General features: G+C 35.4%; 1 protein-coding gene across 2 annotated transcripts in view; it reads right to left on the bottom strand.

The window, feature by feature from the left end:
• LOC129229605 (ubiquitin carboxyl-terminal hydrolase isozyme L3-like) overlaps nt 1–23,425 on the bottom strand; it is a 100,924-nt gene that overhangs the window by 10,030 nt on the left and 67,469 nt on the right. For both annotated transcript variants that reach the window (XM_054863945.1, XM_054863946.1), the window contains 3 exons: nt 16,415–16,571; nt 6,868–6,953; nt 2,113–2,160 (listed from right to left, as the gene is read on the bottom strand). In XM_054863945.1, coding sequence (XP_054719920.1) covers nt 2,113–2,160; nt 6,868–6,953; nt 16,415–16,571 — 291 coding nt within the window. The remainder of the gene's footprint in view (nt 1–2,112; nt 2,161–6,867; nt 6,954–16,414; nt 16,572–23,425) is intronic.

The raw sequence follows: 23,425 nt of genomic DNA, 5'->3' as shown, positions 1-23,425 counted from the left end.
AAGGTTTCAATTTCTAGAAATTTCCTCTGAGACCCCTTTATCTTTTTTCCCCGTAGCATCTGCAAAGAAAGACTAAAATTGCTTTTTTAAAACTAACGTTTTAACTTTCAAAATTTTGACCGTAATTCCTTCTTATCAGATCAAAATTTCTTCTTTTTTTTTTCAATGTGCCCCCCCTTCTGAAACTTTTGTTTGATTCAAAACAGTTATATTCTCAGAATTTGCATCTGCTTCAATGATGCAAAGGAAACGAACATTTTGGACACCGGGAAAGAGGAACATTTTCGTGCTATAGGAAAAAATAGAGAATTATTGCGATGATTCTCTGTTTTGTGCATCTATGGTTCACGAAGCGAGGGGCGATATACGGCACCCCCTCATTTCGGGACTCCTGGGGCGATTTTCGCCCCCCCCCCCCCGCTCGCCCCCTCTTTCGGACGGCCCTGGGAATTATGAATCCATTTTGAACAGTTTTGGAAAAATGTCCGCGGGTCTGTATGTGTGTGAACATTTCTTGTGGCTACTCTAGCTCATAAACTACTGCATGAAATCAAGCAAAGTTTGATGATACACATTTGTACCCTCATGTGAATCAAGGCTGAGTTTTTTGGGAGATTTATTCTCCACGGGGTAAAGCAACCTAAAGTTTCCTTTGTTATACTCAACTGCTATATGCCAAGAAGTATTGCACGGATTCAGACAAAAATTGGTCAAAAGCAGACCTCTAAAGGTACATGATTCGATTTTGACGCCAAGCTAAGATAATAATATTTATCCACTTATCAAAATTTCAACATGCTGAGAAAAAAGGAAGTCAAATAGGCTATTTTGGAGATTTTCTGAAACAGATGGGATGACTGTGTTGTACTAGTAATAGACAAAGGCAGACGATAAAAGTACTCCATCCTTATCAAATGCTACATCACAAGATGACACTTTCATAAACCATTTTACTAATCCAGAACCATGTAAACCATTCTCTCTCAGACTCAGGCGCAAACAAATACACTGAGAAAAATGAAGTTTTCAAAAATGAGCACATTCATGCTTTCAAATTTCCTTGAAACCTTTCGTTTCAAATATGAATACCCATGTTTTCAAATAGTGTGCTGAATTATTTCATACTCAGAAATGAGTATATAATACTCAGTTTTAAAATTATTACACATTTAAAAATGAGCACAAATATCTCAAAAATAAGCATACATGTTGATTTGAGTATTTGATGAATATTTGAATGTTTCAAATTTGAATACTACGTTGTTGGAGCCATTTTGACAACCGAAATGTTCAAGTTTGAGTACTTTTTCGTCATTTTTGAAATTGTTGCTTTTAGAGTGTACGCTGCATGTCACTTTTGGGCATGCAAGACGACATGAAATTTACTTTGGCAAAGGAAATAACCGATACCAAAATCAAACGGCAACAATCATTCATAGTTTTCCAGGTAAATTTAGATTCTTTCAAAATTTGCTAATTCAAAAAAAAAAAAAAAAAAGTGTCTCAGTGTTTCCAATTACAGGGGAACAGTGAAACGAAACAAAATTGTGAGATTAATTTTTTTTTTCGTTTGTGTGAATATGTAATTAGTTCCAGATTCACTTTTACATTACCTACTAGAAAATCGCCCGTCAAGGTATGACGGGTGATATTGCTTCAACATTTGAACGAAGTCATTGCCTGTTTGGCGATATTTCGATAGTTGAAATTTTAACCCTCACTCCAGTGGATGAACACTAAACTCCAGTAGATTGCGTTCATTGTTGACCACTTTTTCGTTTCTTCATCCTCCTAAAATGACAGAATGTAATTGAATTTTCGTGGCTCACTGTCGCCACTCTTCCCCAACATTTTTTCTGCACATAAACGGTTGTAATATCTGCGTAGCATGTAAGTTTTACTTTTATCAACACTTCGTAACTTTTATTTCCTGCAGCTCGTAAAACAACGAAGTTCTTGTACCAAAAATTACGGCACATAAGAATAAGATTCGAAAACAGCGCTGACTTCACTTACACTTGTACAGTAATATGGAAAAGGAATTTCAGTCGACATTTAATTTCAGGCAACACATAAAACGTATCACGAAAGCAATGGGCTTCGAATACTCACTTCTGTTTGGCCTTCCTTTGCCATTGTCTCGTGGACACAACACAGAGTCTGAAACGGAAGCAACAAATTAGTAAATGGCTGTAGCATAAACAGGGTTCATACCCTTTAGGCAGAAAAAAATTCAAGCACTTTTCAAGTACTTTTCAAGGTAAAAAAATTTGTTTTCAAGGCAATATCATAAATTTGTACTAAAACTATTTTATGCAGATTTCATTTACTACAAACACATAGAAATAAGGCAATAATACAAAAAAGTATAGGAAAACAAAATTGCTTTTTCTACAACGAGAGACGTTTTGATGAAAGATCTACTGCGTTGAAAGTTTTTCTGAAAATGTTTGAAAAGTTTGGTCATAAAGAGAAGCAGATACCAAGAGGTTTAATTTTGAGGTTTTTCAAAGGTTGCAGCAGTCAGAGGTTTGTATATTTTCTAGAATCAGCAAATTAATACTTTATAAAAAAAAACTTTCATAAGTGCTTTTAACTTTTATGGGAAGAAACTAAAATACTCAAGTTCAATGGCATTGCCAGAGAGGAGTTTTTGAAGTCACCCCCCTCCCCCCAGTTTCAACATTTATTTCCAATATCTATACAGTGGTTTATTACACTATAAGGGCGGTTAGGACAAAAACACTACCCAGAAAGTTATTTCAGTTTGCACTATTAAGTTCTAAAAATATCAGGTTTGCAAATCATTTATAAGTATGCAAATCAATTATTCGTATGTATTTATTAGCTGTTCAGCCAATAAGGCATTTCAACTGTCCTCGAGTAAATTTAAAAATTAGGAAGCAAGAAAAGTTTATGAAAGTCCACAGTCTCTACACCTCAAAATATACAAAAGCAGCTTAAGCAGTGATAAATACTCTGAATGCAAACTTGAGCCTATTCAGCTTTCATTGATTAACTTGCAATAGACAATAAATAAGCAAGTTCAGATTTATAGAGCCATATTTCGAAATTGAAAAGATTCACAAGAAGTTGACATATATTATGACAAAAGTAGTTTTATTTTGGGAAAAAATGGGTTATTGTTGAAATTAGAATTTAAATTTAGAAAGGCAATAATATTCAGGTGTAATTGTGAGTTCATAAAAAATTACGTGAAAGTTTCAAAGAGCAAAATGGGGCGAGGGGAGGGGGAATAATTTTTAAAACTAAGCCCCCTATTACTTGAATATACATATGTACAACAATAACTTTTGCTATGCATACAATTCATAAAATAGTTTATTAAGTCAAAATATTCTGCATAGAAATACAATGCCCAGTGCCTGTTGATAACCAGCAACAGGTACTGGGCCTAGCTAGGCTGGTACTGGTCAATTTATTAGATCCAAATGAAGATGAATGACCCTCCTTAAGCTATCTGCCCCTTTGCTGATTAAAGCCTCTTTCAGTAAGCTCCAAGTACCCACAACCTTAATAAAGTAGTAATTTTGAACATTTGCGGAAAAGGCAGGGCCGTATCCAGAGGGGGGGCCTGACGGCCCCCCCCCCCCCGAAACCCAAAATGTTTTGTACCGTAAAACAGAAGGGGTTTTTTTATTATTTATTTATTTATTTTTTTTAATTCCTAATGTCAAAAAAGGAAAATAACAAAGTTTTTTTTATTCTTAATTTTGCTACTATTCAAAATTTATAATATTTTGAAGAAATACAGAAAAAGCAGTTCTAGTGCTCATTAAGCCGCAAGGCACACTTGAAATTTAGACCTTTAATTAGGACTTCCTGCTCTCTTTCCCAATTCAATTCAGGGCAGTCCAGCGTTAAGGCAGGCCCTTTGTCAGTTCGTTGTTTTTCAAGTCTACCAAACTGACTTCTGTGCACTTCCTCCTCCAGGGGCGTGCACAGAAATTTTGGGGCTGTCTCAAATGTCTTTTTTGGGCCCCCTCCATATTGTTTACCCATATTTTCAACCCCAGGTTTAAAAATATTGGGTCCCATTTAAGCTCGGGCCCGGGCCAACAGGTGTCCTTTCTCCCCTCTGTGCACGATCCTGCCCTCCTCCCCCTATAACTCTTATAAAACTTACATTGTACTGATTTCGATCTGGGGACTCCCCAAAGGCTGGGCCCCTATTTTCCGATTAGGCGAGTATCTTGTTACCAAGATGTGCCAAATTCAGCTCCTTGATACATCCTGAGTAAAAAATGCAAAAATCACGATTCTCGCGTTTTTGTAGCATAATTTTCAAGATCATTTTTGTGACTGATATGTTTCATGTCTTGCATTTATTTAGTGCCGAATTCAGCATCATGGAAGTTCTTTTGTTATTGCTTGTTTTTTTTTCTTACCTCTACTGCATACTGTCAATACCTTAAGTATGAGAAAAAAAATAACACTTACTCTACTCTCTTTCATTTTCTGCACTACTTGTGATTGAAAAAAAAAGTTTGTTTCGATAAATATTTCGTTGCATTTATTTTTTAGCTTAAAACGGGTGTGTCTTACAAAGTTATAATCATTTTGTAAGACTGTACAATCAACTTCTGAAAAGTGTAAATAAAGAGCTTCAAATAATTTCAACTGTTCGAGAGTCTTTGAAAATTATTTAAGTTTTTGAAATTCCTTGAAAAGTTCTTCAATTTTGTATCTTATCAAGAAAATAAAGTATGAATTGTCCAAATGGCCAGAATATTACTCTTCTGTTCTTATTTTCTGAATGTCTACACCATTTCTTTTAAACTCTTTTGTAGAATTTTCATACTGTAGGTCTTAATTACTGTAGTACTTAAATGAAAAAAAAAAAGGGGGGGGGGAGTAGGGTTAGTGATCAAAAACAAACTTCACTAAAAGCCGATATGAGCAGATGACTGGGTGCTTCTCTTTTCTCCTCTCTCGTTTTTCCTCTCTGTCCATTAATTTCCTTTATTTGTCGAGCAAGCAATTTTTATTTTGTTTCTCCGGGGAAAAACTCCCGGACCCCCTGAAATTATGGATGTTCTACATCCGACACTAAGGGACACTCTCCTGTTATCCTTACCACTACAAGGTGAATAAGAAAAATAATAAGAAATTAAAATAAAATAACAACAGTCCAAACAGTGGAATTATTAAAAATAGAGACAAAAAGTCTTCTATGTTAACATTTTTATGAGTTTGGTGTGTCTATGTATACTATATGTGTGTGTGTGTGTGTTAGGGCAATGTGCTAATCCGGGCCCCTCCCGAAAATAATTTCTGGATACGGCCTTGGGAAAAGGGGAAAATTGGAGATATAGGGAGGTAAAAGTATAAAAACGAACACTACACGATTTCAAGTGAATAATCATAACACAACCACCCCTGTTATACACCTTATTTATTTTAGCAGACATAAAAAAATGATGTACTTATAAATAAAATTATATAAATAACTTTATATTTAAAATACAAACTTTAAGTTAATTTGTTAGGTGCTCAACTGCTGAAATTTAAATTTTTTTTAAAAATCTGTTATGACCAAAAATTAGGTAAAGATAATCATTCAAAATTGCAAAAATAAATAAGCAAATAATTAAACAAGACCAAGGTAATAAATTCTTTAACTCTTTAGTTATTAAAATAAAAAATAAAATAAGCTAATCTGATGTAGCAGTGTCAAAATAACTACTAATTACCAAAAATATAAAAATATTTACAAATACAAAAGGATTGAAATCTCAAACAAGGGAAGCAAATTTTCGCGAATTAAGTTTAATGTTGTCATGTTTCCCATAAAATAAACTTATATTTTACTGAAATTAAACATAAAATATGCTAATCTACGGTAGCAAATATGAAAATAACATCCGATTAGAGAATATGTTTAAATATTTGCAAGATGCAAAAAGATTGAAATTTCAAACACGAGAAGCAATTTTTCGCAAAGTCTGAGTTTGTTCGACGTGGCATGTTTCCCCATGAAATAAATTTATTTGTTTTTTATTAAAATTAAACAAAAAATATACTAATCTAAGGTAGCATATGCGAAACTAACATTTGATTAGCCAAAATATTTAAATATTTGCAGGATGCAAAAAGATTGAAATCTCAAACACAAGAGCAATTTTCCGCGAAACCCGAGTAAGTTCAATGTTGTCATGGTTTCCAAATTAATATCTTTGTTAATTAATGAAATTAAACAAAAAAAAACTAATCTAAGGTACCATATGTCAAAATATCTTTCGGTTGTAAAAAACATCAAAATATTTACAAGATGCAAAAGGATTGAAATCCCAAACACGGAAGCAATTTTTCGCGATGTTGCATACTGAACACATGTTCAGAAAATTGCATTGGTGAAATACTTTTTTAAAACTTCTAAGCACAATTCGTTGATTCTTGAGAGAATTTAAGCACTAAGAAACTTTTTCAAGGTTTTCAAGCACTTGAAAATGAACTTTTTTTTTCAAGCACTTTTCAAGGTTTTTCAAGGGCGTACGAACCCTGATAAAGAAGTGATTCTACCTACGATATATATATATATATATATATATATCCAAAATACAAATAATAAAATAACATTAGAACAATTTAATATTACAGTTAATTATAAAATTATAAAGATGAAACAGATAGATGAGTGCCTTGGAAAATTCTGAACATTTTTATACCTGACGTGACCAGTAACCCCCGGCCCGGTCGTTCTTGTGCTTGGGATAATAACATACAAGCATACATATGTTTGCTAATTTACGTTCTCTTATTTCACGTGACTCGTTGCTACCGAACCCAAAACAATAGATTAAACGGTGTCGAAATTTAAAAAATAGAAATTTCAATTTTTTTTACCTCGTCCATTTCGAGTTCCTGTCCTCTTTCTTCCGGGGACATATCTTTCGTTCTGTCGATGAATTCCTTCAATGGAGAATCATCAGCTGTGTGGGGAGAAAAAAAAAAAAAAAAACATATTTTTTGTAATCGTTAACATTATTTTACATTCAAGCATTTGCTCTGTTCAGAGGAAAGGATACATCTATAATGTTTGTACAGTGGTGGTAAAAAAAAAATGCATCACTCGCGCCTCCGTGCCATAGGGCAAAACTGGTAAGTAACAATTTAAAAACCTTTATCCAGCCATTAGACTTAAATTGACATGGGGATAAGTAATTTTTACTTCCTTTTACAAAAAAGGAAATATTGTACTCGCGAAAAGATTTTCAGCGAGGGAAGTAATTTTTACTTCCTTTTACAAAAAAGGAAATATTGTACTCGCGTAAAGATTTTCACTCAAAACTCGACCTTAATTTCCATTTTGCTCACCCCCGAATGAATGTTGAGTTTTTTTTTTCGACTCGACCACACGTGGATAAGTGCCTAAGAACGTATAGACACGCGAAATATCCATAATGACGATTCCCGAATTAATTACAACGAGTTTTCTTGTGACGTCTGTATGTACGGATGTGCGTATGTATGTCGCATAACTCAAGAGCGGAATGCCCTAGAAAGTTGAAGTTTGGTACGTAGACTCCTAGTGGGGTCTAGTTGTGCACCTTTCTTTTTGGTTGCATTCGGATGCTCCAAAGGGAGTCTTTTGCCCCTTTTTGGAGGGAAATCATTGTTAATTTTAATTTTGATGTAATCTCAAGTGGTGTTATAATTTGGCGGACACTTGGCGATACATCGCCAGTCTTTTGGTCGCCACGTTTTGTCGCAAACTTGGCGACAAATATTTTTTAAAATCTGTTTTTAATTTGGCCACTGTTGTTGATATTTAGAGAGTAAACTATTGAATCACATTAAAACTGCCAATAATGAGAAAATGACATTAAATTGGAGTAAAAGGAAGTCATGTGATGCACACATCGTTTTCTCTAAAATCACACGCAGGTTCAGAAATGGAAAAAGGAGCATGGGGTCAGCAATTTGCCTTGGCCCGGAAACAGTCCCGATCTACGTAAACATTTATCGGATTCCTGCTGTTAAATGTTTACTTCATAAGTTTTGCAGAATTTCACATACATTCATCGTTAATCGGTCGACCAAAACTTCTCACCAAATCCCATTTTTGTGAGAATGCGAGGGTGATGCATTTTTTTTTTTTTTTACCAGCACTGCAATCTAAATAATTTCGGGGTAATTTTTGACTACAAATATTCTAATCTGATATCTTTCCGCCCTGTTGGTTCATCCATTTTTAATAGGAACGTAGTTCACTCCACCACGAATGTGCATCGATGGCTTCTGATTGGGAAAAATAAAATCAATAAGCAATCTCGTAAGTCACTCAATTGGGTCTGGTGGGGTAAAGTGATCATAAAATCGTAGGCTTTCAACTTAGGTGGATAATAAATACAATAAATTCTTTAAACACCTCAACTTTTTTTGTTGCTATTTTACATTGTGTTATTAAAGAACACGATATATTGAATTTTAGAAAGAAAAATATTAATTTTAGTAGTTTTATAGCACTTTCTTTTCCCTATGTTTTTATGACCACTTTACCCCATGGGGTGGTGGAAAGTGGTCATAGCATGGGGTAAAGTGGTCAAAGTTAAAACTAGATGCAAAACCGTTATAAATAACCCTAATACTTGCATATTTCGGTTGTTTTTGTAGTTCCAAGTATATTCACAAGCACATGCGTGTACACACGAATATTTACGTGTCGTGTTATACACGAGTAAACACGTTCCTATATGAGTCGATACATGTATGCATCAGATACATGCATGCACGTGCCTACTCAAGTATATACGTGTATATACGAGTATATAAGCATGTATACGTAATTACCTACTGGAGTGTATACCGTCTACACGAGTACATACGTGTCACGTGTATATACGTTTCACGTATATATACGAGTATATACGCGTACAAACGAACGTCATATGCGCGTATGCACTTGTATCTCGAGAACATGCGTACATACTTGAGTATATACGTGTATAGTAGATTTATATACGCATATATAAGTGTACATAAATACATATACGAGTATACACGAGTTAATTCGTGGATACACCCAGTGCGTCTTTGTACGTGTCTACTCACCTATATATAATATGGAAGCACGATACATATACGCATGTATACGTGTAAACACGATTATATACCTGTATAGACATGATTACATTTACGTGTATACACCAGTACATGTATGTATACACGAGAATATACGCTTATATACATGTCGGCCTACAGAGTGAATCTAAGCTCTTGGGCAAAAATCAAAGGGCCGTGAGAGGGGAGGATAGGAAGCAAAGAATCATAAGGAAGTTATAACCACTGACGCGCTACATGCACACAAAGCCAGAAACTGATGGATGCAAAACAGGGCACAAATTTAATGCACAAAGATGATTTTACCTAATATTTTAGTTTTTAAGAAATATTTAGAACAGTTGTTAAAAGTTACGGCCTGTAGTAGCTCTAATACACGCATCGCAACAAAGGCGCAGCGGCTGATGAAAGTTTTCCAAAAGTCTCGTTATTGCAATGAGTGATCTGTGAATGCGACGCATGTATTACAGCTGCAGGCCACAAATTTCATCAATCGCTTTAAAACTTTCTAAACACCTAAAATGTTGTATAAAATTGTCTTTGTGTAATAAATTTGTGACCTTTTTTGCATCCATCAGTTTCTGGCTTTGTGTGCATGTAACGCGTCAACATTGTGTTTGTGACCATATGTTCCTTATGATTCTTACTTCTTATCCTCCCCTCTAACACCTTTTAATAATTTGCTCAAGAGTTTAAACTCACAATGTATACTTGTATTTCTTATGCTTGTATATAAATGTCTACCTGAGTATATAAGTGTTCGTATATATACGAGTATAAGCGAGCATATACGTGTATAGTAGAATGTATAGCTGTATGGATAAAAAATACTTGCAGACTACCCATATAAGTATTTATTGGTGCATTTATGCGAATACGTATATGTACGTGGCTGCACGGGTATATATGCGTATATATACGCATATACTCGTATATTCAACCCCTTTACTCTAAAAACAATACATATTAAGTAAAATTAATATTTAATTTGTATCTGCCTTCTACTTAAAGATTAAGTGACATTAGAAGAACAATATTCGTTAAGCCTAATATTATGACCACTTTACCCCATCTTACTTAAATTGTGCTAAAACATTATCTAATATAGATTCAGCTAACTGCTAATGAGTAAGAGTTCTTGAGACTTGTAAGAAGCTTCCTGTGCAGTCAATCTGGTCATAATTCTAACAAACAAAATTTCCCAAGGAAGTTAAAAAAGGTGTTTAGATTTAAAAAATTTTCATATTCACGCAGAATATATTTTCTGCCAAATAAAATTTTGCCAGTTGTGAAATTTTGTATTCAAAATGTAGTTTCTAACTGCCCTACTCTAAAATATAATTTTCACATTCATTCGAACATTTATTTCCAAGCTATAACCATTTATTTGACGTATGACCAGTATGACCACTTTACCCCATTGACCACTTTCCCCCACCAGACCCTACTGCTCTGGGAAGGTAAAGGTCAGGACCAGCAGAATTAATTGTTGAGTTACTTGAAGAAATTCGTTTTGAATTCTATACTAACAACACGAAAAAGCGAGAGAAAGAGAGTTACCTACTGCGCTTTACTTTCTCACGGCAGAACAAAAGGGATAAATTCACCAAAATGTCTCTAATATCTAAAACAGAATTCGAATATCGTAGGAGACAGGGCGGTCGACTCAAAGAGCACCTAAAACCTTCAGTTAAGCAGTCAGAGCTATGAATCCTCTTGTGGGGCGTGGGCAGGACACCGTTGGCCCTGGAGAAGAGCAAGTTGAAAAATCGCGGAGGAGAGTGCCAATGCCCATGCGAACAATGTTTGCACATCACAAGTATGAAGTAACAATAGAACTAGATCGCGCACAATGATCATTTTAGGCTGTCCGAACGAACGCGGTTTTGATCATTATCGTCGATCGATCTAAATTTCAGCCAAGTACACAAACTTAGTTAAACACGTAATTTAACTTCTTCATGGTGTGACGAAAAAAACGCCAACAATGGAGGTCGCCTCTTTTTTGACCACTGCTTTTTCCTCACGTTGGTAGCCCGTTCATACTTTGAGGATAAAGGAGCACGCACTCTAGTGTTTATATTAACTCTATGGTCGTGACTTGGTTTCCCCCTGCACTTAATTTCTGCAAAAAATAAACGTGTCACACTTGTTTCTTTTTTATTAAAAATTTCCATCTTTCAGCATTCTCGGCATAAACCACTTAAAACTTCCTAAGCTTGTCCACTAATTTTCATCACATCATTATGGTCGCCATCTAGTTCTGCTATTAACGCATCATTTTCATCGTAACCACAATGCAATCGTCTAAATTGAGATGGTTCTCAAAATTTAGTCTCCATTTTCATCGCAACAGAGGAATTTTCCTGTGAAAAAAAAAAAAAAAAAACTCAATGTTTGACCGTAAAATGTGTTAATAATGCTCACGAGAAAAAAAAAAAAAAAAAAAAACTGTGACCCACATTCACCTTATGGAGTGGGTTAAAGACCATTATTTCACTACGCTACACATTCCATCAGCTCAATATAGAATCCACGGCGATTACTCCCGAAAAATGACAATTTACGCAAGGACGCGGCTCGTTCGATATTAAAGATTAATCGATCATTTATCATTTCACCTCAGAGTTGGTCAATACTTTGATTTTAGATGTTATTATATAAAGATGGAACACTCGCTTAATTTCTTCTGGTACTACATAAATTAATTTAGCAATGTTTCTTTCCCATGTAGTTGAACTTAAATTGATGGAAAAGTTTTTATCTTCACGGGGCTTGATCCAGGGAAAGAATAGATAAAATCATTTAGTAACTTTAATGGGAAAATCAATGTAACCAAAACATAAATTGCGCAAAAATTGCAGATACGTGCTTAGGGATCAACCCTTTTGAGGCATTCCAAAGAAAATGGACATTGTCTATCGTCGCCTCAGAGCAACAATAAGATATCTAAACCCAGAAATAACACTAAGATATTTTACAATTGCTCTAAGGCGACGATACATAAAACCATATATTTTGTCCAATGTGTAACAGCTAATGTAATTCGATAAAAAATAATAATTCGAAAAGGTTATGAACAGAGTTTTTTGCTTAAGAAATCACAAACGTATGAATGATCTCTTAAGCAAAAGTTTTTGCTTCTAAATTTTTAAATTATAATTTTTCAGCAAACTATATCAGCTGTCACGCGTTGGGCAAAATGGCAACTTTTCTGTGGAATGGCGCCTTTATCAAAGCATAAAGCTGAGTAGTTCGAACTGTGCAAAAACTTACTGTGTGCAAAAGTGTGGATCAGACCCAATTGAGACTTTTTGTCCGATTCTCGCATGACACTGGATTGACTTTGATACTGATTATGAATCGTTCAAGTGATGAATTTGATATCAGATGAGCGAATCGGGTGCGATTTCGTCCACGCGTCTGATCTAAAACGTATATGAAGAAGTTCGACCGGTGGCAGAAAACAAATGGTACAATCGAAGAGGTCTTTATTTGTTCATTGACATAGAGGTTCTTTGTTAACCACAAAACAAATATCTGCATTATTTTTTGTGATTTGTGCTTATTTCGAATTATGTGCGAATTATCCTTTTCATGGAAAAAAATCCTCATGGGTCAAGTTTCCCTATGGGTCAAAGATCCCTAGTTTCCCTTACCCTTTGTCCAACCACTAGAACATTTCGAAATGATGGGTTTGTGATGGTGATGGAGCTTATGGCGTCTTCTAGGATTTAAGGGGCACTTTTTCAGTTTTTCTTAAAAATCGTCCACAAATTATTTACTCTGGAACAGGATCTTCAGCTACTAAGTTAACGAAAACAAAATAGCCTTTCAAAAGATGTTTTTATTTCTGCTGTAACTTTAATAGAAGCGGAGAAGTTTAATTTAAAATTTAGGGAATTTTTCTAAAACTGACTACTTTTCTTGCGTTTTCTATTTTCAGTACTCTGGAAGATTCACATATACATTTCTTTTGTGTCTCAGACTCTGTGATGTGAGTTAAGTCACCTTATGCCAAAAGTGGCCCCCGAAAAATATATTGTGAGTGTTCCTGCGAAAATTTCGCGAAACATTTAAAATTCCCCGCCAATTTTGAAGAAAATTGATTCTGCTAGAAGGAAAGGGTTATATGGCTAAATTTTGCGGGGAGGGGAAGGAGAATGTGGTTAATTTCAGTTCTTTTATACGGTCAAAGAAGGAAAATGTTTCAGTTTTTAAGCGGGTAGGGGCACATTTCGATATGTTTTCCCTTGAATACGGGACGCGCTTAAAAGAAGGATTATTTTCAATTCTTTGCTTTTGCTTTCACATATTGAATTAAAAAAGAAGAAAAAAAAATTAGTGGTGAACGCACAAATAGGGATAACAATTGCATGCACGTGTTTCGGCGCAAACACGGAGCTTTTTTGTCCACGCATAAAGATGCGAACTGGTGAATGAAAAGTAACTTCAGTAAATGTTTACTTGAATGACCTTAGTTCAAGTCTTTTTGAAATAAAAAAAAGCATTCGATGAACTTCGAAACGCATGTACGAATTGTTATTTGCCATTTTTGAACTTACGTTGATTTTTTACCCACAAACGTAGGTTCTTATTTCACCTTTTGAGGTTAACAGTTAAACAGTAAGTCGCAGAATTATTATTATTTTTTTAATAGATTTTTTTTCTGGTGGTTGTTACAAGTAATTCTATAGTATATTTCAAATATAAAGACAGGTTAATTTGCTTAAATTGACCCTTTATTCTAAATTTCAGACCAAGTAAAACCTTTGACCCTTAAAACAACGATATCGAAACAAATTCTATCGATTAATTTTCGAAAAGAACTAAAAATAAGCGTTCCTTTTCGCCGGAAATTCCTAGATGTATTACGCTGACAGAACCAAGGTCCATCGATTAGAGACCTCATGACAAAAATGGCGAAACACTTTTCATGGTACTTTAACGGCAATTATTTTCACAATTATTATACAATTAGCGTGTTTCTTTTAAACATAGCAAAGTAGAATTAATTTGAAACTCTGCAATTTATTCCTTTTTTCACCCGAGAGTTGACATCCCTAGAGATCAATGTCTCGATTTAGTTTCATATACTTAAAAACAAAAATAATTTTTCCACACTTTTAGAAATAATGTACATTTATTTGGGTGTGAACGCACTTTCACGAATTCGTGTTACTAGTTGCTTTTAATTTTTTATGAATTAAATATGTTAAGCGGCATTTCGCGGAAAAAACAGACATTTTATCAATTTTACGTAACAGCTCTTTATAATTCATTTCAAAACGTGTAATAAACAAATATCTTTTTCCTAAGAAATAACACTGTGTGATGTGTGATTTCTTGGATGTAATTTTTTTTTTTTTTTTTTTGTTACATTTTCAGTGAAACTCCGATTTGACGTCCCTTGAATCAAAGTTTCCCCCGCATTTCACGTTCTTCTCATCAGGTCCCGGTTTTTCTGTAGACTAATAATATAAATTTCACCGGGATCGTAAGTTTGTCATGCATGAATTTCCGGCATTTTACGTTTTCCCCGGGAAGTAAAGAAAACAAAACAAATGTTATGAAATTAGCAAAATGTTTCATTTGCTTTTTTAAAGATAATCCTCGTCGTGGAAAATTAATGTATTATGGAAACAAAAATGTTACTGCTCCATCCGCAGCCGTCCTCACTTTTTGTCCACCAATGAAGATGAACAAGAAGAACCAGAAATATAGCCCGTTCCTTCTTTCAATATTGCATTGAAGAGCTTAAGAATAGTGAAAGACTTTTTTTTCTCTCATAAAGACCAGGGGGAAAAAAAGCAAAGTCTTTTAACTCTTGAAGATGCTGCATTTACTTTAAACAATGATTGCAAAACAATCCACTAGTACGGACTATTTTCAACATAAACACCTGGACTTGCATCTAAAGAAAGGGTGAAGTCTCACTGCTTGTTACTCCCGCCCTCCTCCTAGTCAAAAACTGTCCCAATTTCATGCCTGCCCCCTTCACAGGTGACATCATTTCAGGACAGCCACATATCACGTTCTTGTCGTTTTCGTTATGGTACCACAAGTATAGATTTAATACCACGTTCGTTGGATAAGCGCACGTTTACAAAGGAAGTGCAATGACTCGGCTTGTTACCGGGAGTAGAGATTTCCAAAAGCACGCGTTTTTATTACAACCTGCTGTCGACCAATATGCAAGTGGTGAGGAAAAGGTTCAAAATGTCGGCAAAGACCTCTTTGTTTTCCCCTTTTTTATGGATTTTTCTTATCAAGGTTTCAAAGTAATTGCAATGAGCTAGCTGGCTTTTTGTTCAATATAAACGGGCTCTAAGGGCGCGTTTACAAAGACATTGGAAAAGTCAGCCAAAAACGGGTAGTTTTCCTCTATGGAAATTGTTCCAGCTACGATCCATTCTCCCCAACACAGGGAAAGCTGGTTCATTAGTGGTGCTTGTGTTCCGTCTTTTGATCAATGTAAACGCTTTTATATAACGTAATGCTATTTTTACCAAACTACCAAACAAATCAGAGACTGAGGTCAAACTACAGAAGTTGAAGTTACCTAACAAGCCTTAAATTTTAGGACCTTTTTCTTATAATTTAGTTGGCGTGCCAAAGTCCACTCTTCATCCATCAAATTGTTTGGGGACAACTTCCGAAATTTGAGAATAGTAAATGGGAACCCCCACCCCCTTCTGATCCTTATCAAATGCATTGCAATGATCTAGCTACCCATTATTCTGCTGTGGGCAGTCAAAGGGCAGTAACTGCAATTTTTCATTTTTTTTGCATTTCATCATCTTTTGTAAGTTAGCTTTATTGTACAAGCTTATTTATTTGGTTTCCGCTGGAAAAAAAGTCAAATTCCAACATCTCCTTATTGTTTATTGAATCCAAAATGCCGTTCTTCAAATATCTGAAAAAAAGATATTGCGGTTTACCTGCCCACGGTAGTGTTACGCCGCTATAATTTCTGCAAAACAAAATAAATTATCCATTACTATTTCAAAAGTTAACTTCAGAAATCGTCTACAATTGATATCACACTCTGAATCAAGAATGGAGGAGGGGGGGGAAGGTCCTGAAATAGTGCTAGCTTTCAGCAAGGGGGTGGAAGGAAGAAGCACAAAGTGTGACAACACACATTGTGATCGAAATAAAAACATTTTTAATAACAATATGATGACGTAATATGTATAGCCTGACATAACACAAGGGGAGCGGATGGGGTAAGGTGAAGTGTGATTATGACAAAAAGGAAAAGGGTTCAAAAACGTTGAAAAAAAGTGTTACATCATTTATAAACAGCCTTTATTATGGAACTACTCACCCGGCTGTAGCTCCTCCTCCGCGTTGGCGACGGCGTGCACCAAGGCGACAGTGCCGCTGGCATTATCGGCATCCAACTTGATGAAGTACACACGGTCGCTCACCACTTGGCCATCCGAGTCGATAGTTTCTTGCTCGCTAGCGCAGTGCTGTTCGTGCTGCAGAGAAAGATACTGCGTTAGCTCTCTTCTTCGCCAAAAATACAGGGTGTACTAAAAATTACGATCCATTTTCATGAACAGCATGTGTATTGAAGAAAACGAGCACGTCCATAGAACAAGGCACATTATATGCACAGGGGTGCTCCCGTAAGGGCAAGGGCCCACACCCCCCCTAAATTACGCCCCCAAATCGGAAAAGATACCCCTAAAAAAACCACCCCTAAAAGTTTCAATGGCACAGTCTGCGCCATGACCCCTCCCCCCTAAGTGGGCACCCCTGTTATATGCATAGGTATTTAATGAAGTTCAACACGTGACGCCCAAACTAACGTTCCGCCGTGGAACACAACACATGCTTTTGTTTAGATGACTAGCTGCGATGCTGCTACTTGTGGCGTACGGAAGTGGACGACAGAGCGAGTGATGTGTCCGTGGCGGGGTTTGACCCACGGACCTTTGTGATAGTAACCCGGTTCTTTACGTCTAAACCAAAAGGACCTCAAGGCTCGGAGGTCAAAGTTGGGACATGTGCTCTCTCACGCCATATTCTCCTTATCCCTAAGTGATGAAGTGAGCGAGCGATACTTGAATCAGAAGGGGCGCAGAGAAGCCCGGTTTCTGGCGTAAGCAGCGAGATTCCAGTTGCAGCTTGTTGCTGTCATTGTAAGGCTTGTTGCTGCTATAACTGTGCTTGTTGCTGCTACAGAGTAAGAAGCGTTCAATGGTAGCATCCGCAGTTGGGCGCTTGAGAGTGAGTGACACAGCGTTCACCCTGACGTCAATATTCGTATGCCACAGTACTGAATGCTTCCACAGTTCTTGCGCACAGCTGATGCAGACTTGTGACTGTAACGCTGAACACAAGGAATTTCATGTGACCTCAAATGAAGAAGTTAAAAGAGGTTAGATCTGGTAGATCGGTGGCTGTTTTCCGTATTTTTGATGGTACTTTGGACGTACGTCATCATATGTTCTACCACCCGGTTTCCAGGAAACAATGACTATTCTTTTATTTTGAGGAGAGTGTGTCTTCAAATACTTATGACAGGAGTCAATGTGTTGGTGTTGTCATAAAAATGGATCTTTAAATTTGGAACACCCTGTACCCTTTTCACAGGGTGATTAAAAAATGTGGCCAAATCATGAAGGGGCTGAGAGTAACGATAACAGGCAAATATCGTTTTGGAACATTTGGTCGCAAACGCAACACTGACGCACTACATGCACGTAAAGCCAGAAACTGACAGATGCGCAACAGGTCAAAAATAATTATAATAATTACACAAAAACGATGTTACAGTATATTTTACATTTTTACGAAGCTTAAAAACGGTTTATGAAATTTTCAGGCTGCAACTGAAACCCACGCGATCGCACTGATAACGCAGATCGCAGAGTACGATACAAGCTTGTCAGAATGGCTCGTATTGTGACGGTCGGTGCGTAGTTATTGTAACGCATGTATTGCAACCGTAGCCAGCAAATTTCATCTGCTTTAAACTTTCCTTACAAAATAAAATGTAGTGTAACGCCGTTTTCGAGTAATAATTTATCATGACTTTTAACCTGTCGCGCATCCCTCATTTTCTGACTTTGCGTGCATGTAGCGCGTCAATGTTGCATTTGCGACCAAATGTTCTCACATCATTCTCCCTTGTTGTTGTCCACGCGAACTTCCTTCAAAATTTGGCTATACATTTACCGATCACCCTGTATAAGTATAGTGCAGGGCAAATTATTGGACTCAATGCTCACACATACAAAAAAAGTTGTTATAGAAATGGCATACAATAGAAGCAAAACGAAATAATGATAAATGCAATAATATTGAAGATGTCATTAGGTTTCTTTCATTTAAAAATATTTATAGCAACCCCAACAACCCAAATCAACTCAGTTGTGTCACAACTTTTATCGATCCAAAAGTATATCAATACCAATATCTCAAATCGATTCAGTTGAAATCGCGTTAAAAATTCAAATAACGGCAAATAAATTTACTTAAAATACAGTTGAAAGAACCATACATGATTTTAGTTAAAATGAGTTCCATAATTTGGCTAAGTCTAGATTATAATTCTATATTTATGCGTATTCTTACACTTATGTTCTATTTTATTTGTCGGTAATGTAGGGAAATGTGAGGCAAAAGTGAAAAAAAAGAAAAATGGCTAAGATCACTTATTTTTTTCCAACAAGAACAACTTGGAATTTTGCTACAAAATTTACGTTTCATAATGGAAGAACAATATATTTTATAACACTTGCACTGAAACATTATTTTTTATTTTGTCCGTGTTTTGTACCCCCCAAAAAGGTGGAAAATTTTCACTTTTTTAAATAAGAGATTTATTTAATGAAGGAATGTAAATGAAATATTTACTAATAATAAAAAGCTGAAAGTCTGGATCTCTGTCTCTCTGTGTCTGGATGTCTGTCATGCGCAAAGTGCTCAGACTGTGAGACCGATTTTAATGAAATTTAGCACAAAATTAGTTCGTAGGATAAGGCTAAGCACCTCGAATCGATTTTTCGAAAATTCGATTTTGTTCTTTTTCTATTCCAATTTTAAGAAATTTTATCGAGCAAATTATCTTAACGTGGTCGAGTAAATAATCATAACGGGTGCGAACAAATTACTATAACATAGGATAGGCGATGAACATAGCATATTGGCGAGAAATTCATCATCCATTATTTGTAAATATACTGGCCAACCAAACGATCTTTTAATTTTCTACTACGGGCAAAGCCATGCGGGTACCGCTAGTAATAAATAAATAAATAAATACGTAAGTGATTTGATAAAGGATTGAATAAGTAAATGAAATGATATACTTCACTTTGCCCCGCATGCACTTAAATAACTGTACAAATTATTTAAAACACAAATAGGCTTAATATTGAAAAAATAAATACTGCACCGATCATCAGTAGATCTCAATTAATATTTAAAACGTTAATAACCAGAATTTTATCATTTAGTAGCAACAAAAATAATTTTTTACTTACGACAAAATATTGCAATATGCGTATCAGTTTTTGAAAATTGCTTTTATTATTATATTCGTTAATTTTCAGAGGTAAATTTTCTTAACTAGAATAGACTACGTGTGTTACTACATAGTCAAAATATTACCAGATAGGTGGTGCTAAAAGCGGAGTAAATATTTCACCATTTCACTTTGCCCCACATTCCTCTGCTTGACTTATGTTGTTACTACGAGTGCTTACTCAGTGTCAATGAGAAGATATAAAATGGAGGGAGTGAAGACTTTCATTCGTAAAGGAAAGACCCCAAGTCACATGATAGATTTTAAAGCAAAGCATTGGAATAAATCTGGTTTCTTTCGCTTGTTTCACGCAAAACGTGTCAACCATTCGTCTTTGTTGAGTCACGTGACTTGGGGTCTATGGGTCAACTTTTGCTAAGCCAGTGATTGGACTTGCTTCCTCAATTTTAATTCCTGCTCAAAGCTCAGTGTAAACAGGTTTCAAGCCAACAGTTCTGGAAAAAGTATTTTTGCTTTGTTTTAGTTTTATGACACGCTAGCCGCCATCGGCGACCAGCTAGTATTCCTTCATATGCCTTTACTTATCAATACTTATTTTGGTTCATGTGTTTTGGTTCGTTTTGTATAATCACAACAGACGCACTACGGGAATCATTTCAGAAACAGTTAACAAATTTTGAGACCAAATAAACGATGCGATTATTTGGTCTCATCCGAAACCCAATGATTATATAAAATAGCTGAAACGAAACGGTCCTTTTCCCATGATTAGTCCTTGAATTTTCATATTCATTTCAATGAAGCTTTGTTACCACTTGGCGTAAGGAGACTCAAAATATTGCCGCATTGAATCCTTCTAACTCTGAAACACGCATACACCCCTTGAGGTTCAATAACGCTGATTTTCGCATTTATTGTTTTAACGATGGGGGAAACGTTTTTTCTCCAGATTCAATTTCCTCGAACTTCAGTTTCGTGCTGACTTATTCTTAAAATACTACTTTTATTAACACACTGCAGACCTCCAAGCGATTTATTTGCTGAATATTGATTGTAATTAAAATAGCATGGAGTTTAGCAACAATTTTGCCTACAAAGTATTTAGAAGACTCCATTTATTAGCTCTAGAGAAATGAGAACATTTAAACTAATAAATAATTCTTTCAGTGCATCATCACTCATGCAACCAATCACAACTGTCAAACCTGCGCCGTTGTTCCTAGAAATGTAAAGGTTCGAAAAACGCTTCCGGGTGAACTTTTAACTCACGGAATACAACATTGCTACATCAGGTGGTTTTGCACAGGAAAACCAGCGTATTAATCAAAATGAAGCCCTTTCACAGAATTCTGAAATCTTTTTTTCGTTTGACGGCAATATTTAATTTTGAGTGTTGTTGAATATTTCTCCTAAACCGTTCAACCTGTGTGATGCCAATTAGATTAACTGAATTTTCCACCAAGTGTAATAATCTTTCAAAATGAACCATAATATTCTACAAATGCTCAATGAATAACTTAAAAATTTCTGCTCTGAAATACATTTTTCTCTTAATGTTTACGTTTGCGGCTAAAGGCAAAATATTGGGAAAGAGGGGAAAAAACTAAAACTAAAATTCAAATTCAAATTAAAAGCAAGTCAAAAAGGCTTATAAAAAAGTAAAAGAGAGTTCATTTTGTTTGTCATATTTTTCAAAAACTTACGATTTTATTAATAACGTTTTGTAATGCATGTTTTATTTTCTTTTCACAAAGTTAATATGTTTGCATTTATGTATTTTGTGGAATGACAGAAAAAAAAGAAGCTCTTTGTAGAAACTTTTGTTTAAAATTAGTTTAGTGAAAAAAAAAAAAAACAGTTGTTGTGTTCTAGCGGGACACTACTGCCGGTTATTAAAAAGAAGAAAGAAATGTTCGGAGAAATTTTTGTACTCAGACGCTTCAAACTGCGCAGCGAGAACTGTCCCATCGTTTTGAATTCTTTATCTTAAAAGAAACCTTTCCAGAGCTGAAGAGCAAAAAATTCCATTTTTCGAAGCCGCAGAAATGCACTATGATAAATGAGCTTGGATGTGTGGGCATTCTTGCGATTTTCTTCATCCTCCTCGCTTTCTACGTTCTTCAGATTCGCATCGTGAATGTTAGGATACAGAATTACTTCCTTCTCATTAAAAAATTTTGAGCTTGTTGTTTGTTTTAATGAAAATTATTTTGTTCACAAAAACTATCTGAAACTTAAATCGAGATAGCTTCATATTGAACTGTAGTTCAGAAAAATAATATCAATCATCGGCGACAATATTGGAACACCTATATAACACACACACACGCAGTATTAGAGAAAATCAAGGTTTTACGTAATATTACTTTTAACTGATTAGTTTTCTAACAGTACAACTTCTACAAAATATTTAGGATGTTATGTCTGCTGCTTGGGTTTTTGGTTAGTTCAAATTAATGATATATACTTAAGTGTACGCCATTACTTTAAAAAACCAATAATAGCACATCAATAAAATTTCACAATCAAAATTCGACAAATTTAAATTGTGAAAATTTAATGATGTGCCACCATTGGTTATATCATTTATATTCCACCAAGTACTTTTTACGAGTTTAGTGACAAGAAATGGCATTAAATTCAGAGTTTAAATCAATAGCTAATACGTTTCCTAAAATTATTGAGCTGTGCAACTATTGTTGTGATAAGCAACAAGTTCAAGAAAATACAAATCTAGTTTAACTCCACTAACTTGGACTCCGATGGCCGAAGGAATAAACGATTCCACGTATCAATAATGGTGTGAAGAAAGTCGGTTTGCTTTGCCAACCTTCTTTCTCCCCAAGTAGAAATGAACTCAACCAAGGTCAGACGTCTTGTTACAGAGCCAACCTAAATGGGGATCTTTATTTTGTAAAACATTTCACACACGTAGTTTTGGGTTGCAAAGAACTCCTTTTTCAATGAGAATATATTTTTAGTTGCTAGAGGTTTAGGGGCATTCCACAATAAACGATCATTTGGTTCCGCACGTGACGCCTCATATATATCATTAAAAATTATACTTGAAAATATAAATTAACAAATTTTTTTCTGCTTAACAAATTACAAGAGTATGAAAATTTAGTCATTACCCTTTAAAATTATTCTTTTTTAATGAAATACCCCGTCGCCCGTAGAAAGTCGCCCGTCAAGGTATGACGGGTGAAAATTGATTCTGCATTTGAACGAAGCCATTGCCTGTTTGGTGGTATTTTGATACTTGAAATTGTAACCATAACTCCAGTGGATGAACCCTTAATTAGCGTTAATTGTTTTCGTTTCTTCATTCCCCTGAATTTACCCTGGTCTTACCAGTAAAACTTAAGTGACCGGATCGAGTTCAGCCTTGTCACAATAAAGCCTTTCCCTGCATGTTAAACATTACCAAAACATATCAAATGATCATGCCGCGGCGCGAGTTTCATTGTTGAAACACGCGGGTTACTCGATCATCGGCTATAATATATGAGAGGATATGAACCGTCACGTGCGGGACAAAGGGTTGACTTTTTCGCGGAATGGCCCTTAAGCGTCCATTGCAAAGAAGACGCGTATCTGCTTCACATTGCTTTGTCCAATGTTTGCTTTCACATTAACTGCTGTCGCACAAAGGTAACATTTTCATTCAAAACTAATAATGCTTCTCCTAATGACATGGACATGTGAGAGTTAAGGGGGAAGGGAGTATCAGTAGCTAATTTTAGAATATTTTTTAAATTTCGTATAATCTAATTAATTTATTAATTTTATCAATTCTTTTTAATTTTATGATCTCAATTTTTAAGCTTATGCTTC

Source organism: Uloborus diversus, chromosome 9 (genome assembly GCF_026930045.1).
Source record: "Uloborus diversus isolate 005 chromosome 9, Udiv.v.3.1, whole genome shotgun sequence".
In the NCBI taxonomy this organism is placed as follows: domain Eukaryota; kingdom Metazoa; phylum Arthropoda; class Arachnida; order Araneae; family Uloboridae; genus Uloborus; species Uloborus diversus.
The sequence above is the reverse complement of the archived record's forward strand: the minus strand, read 5'-3'. Positions and strand labels throughout refer to the sequence as shown.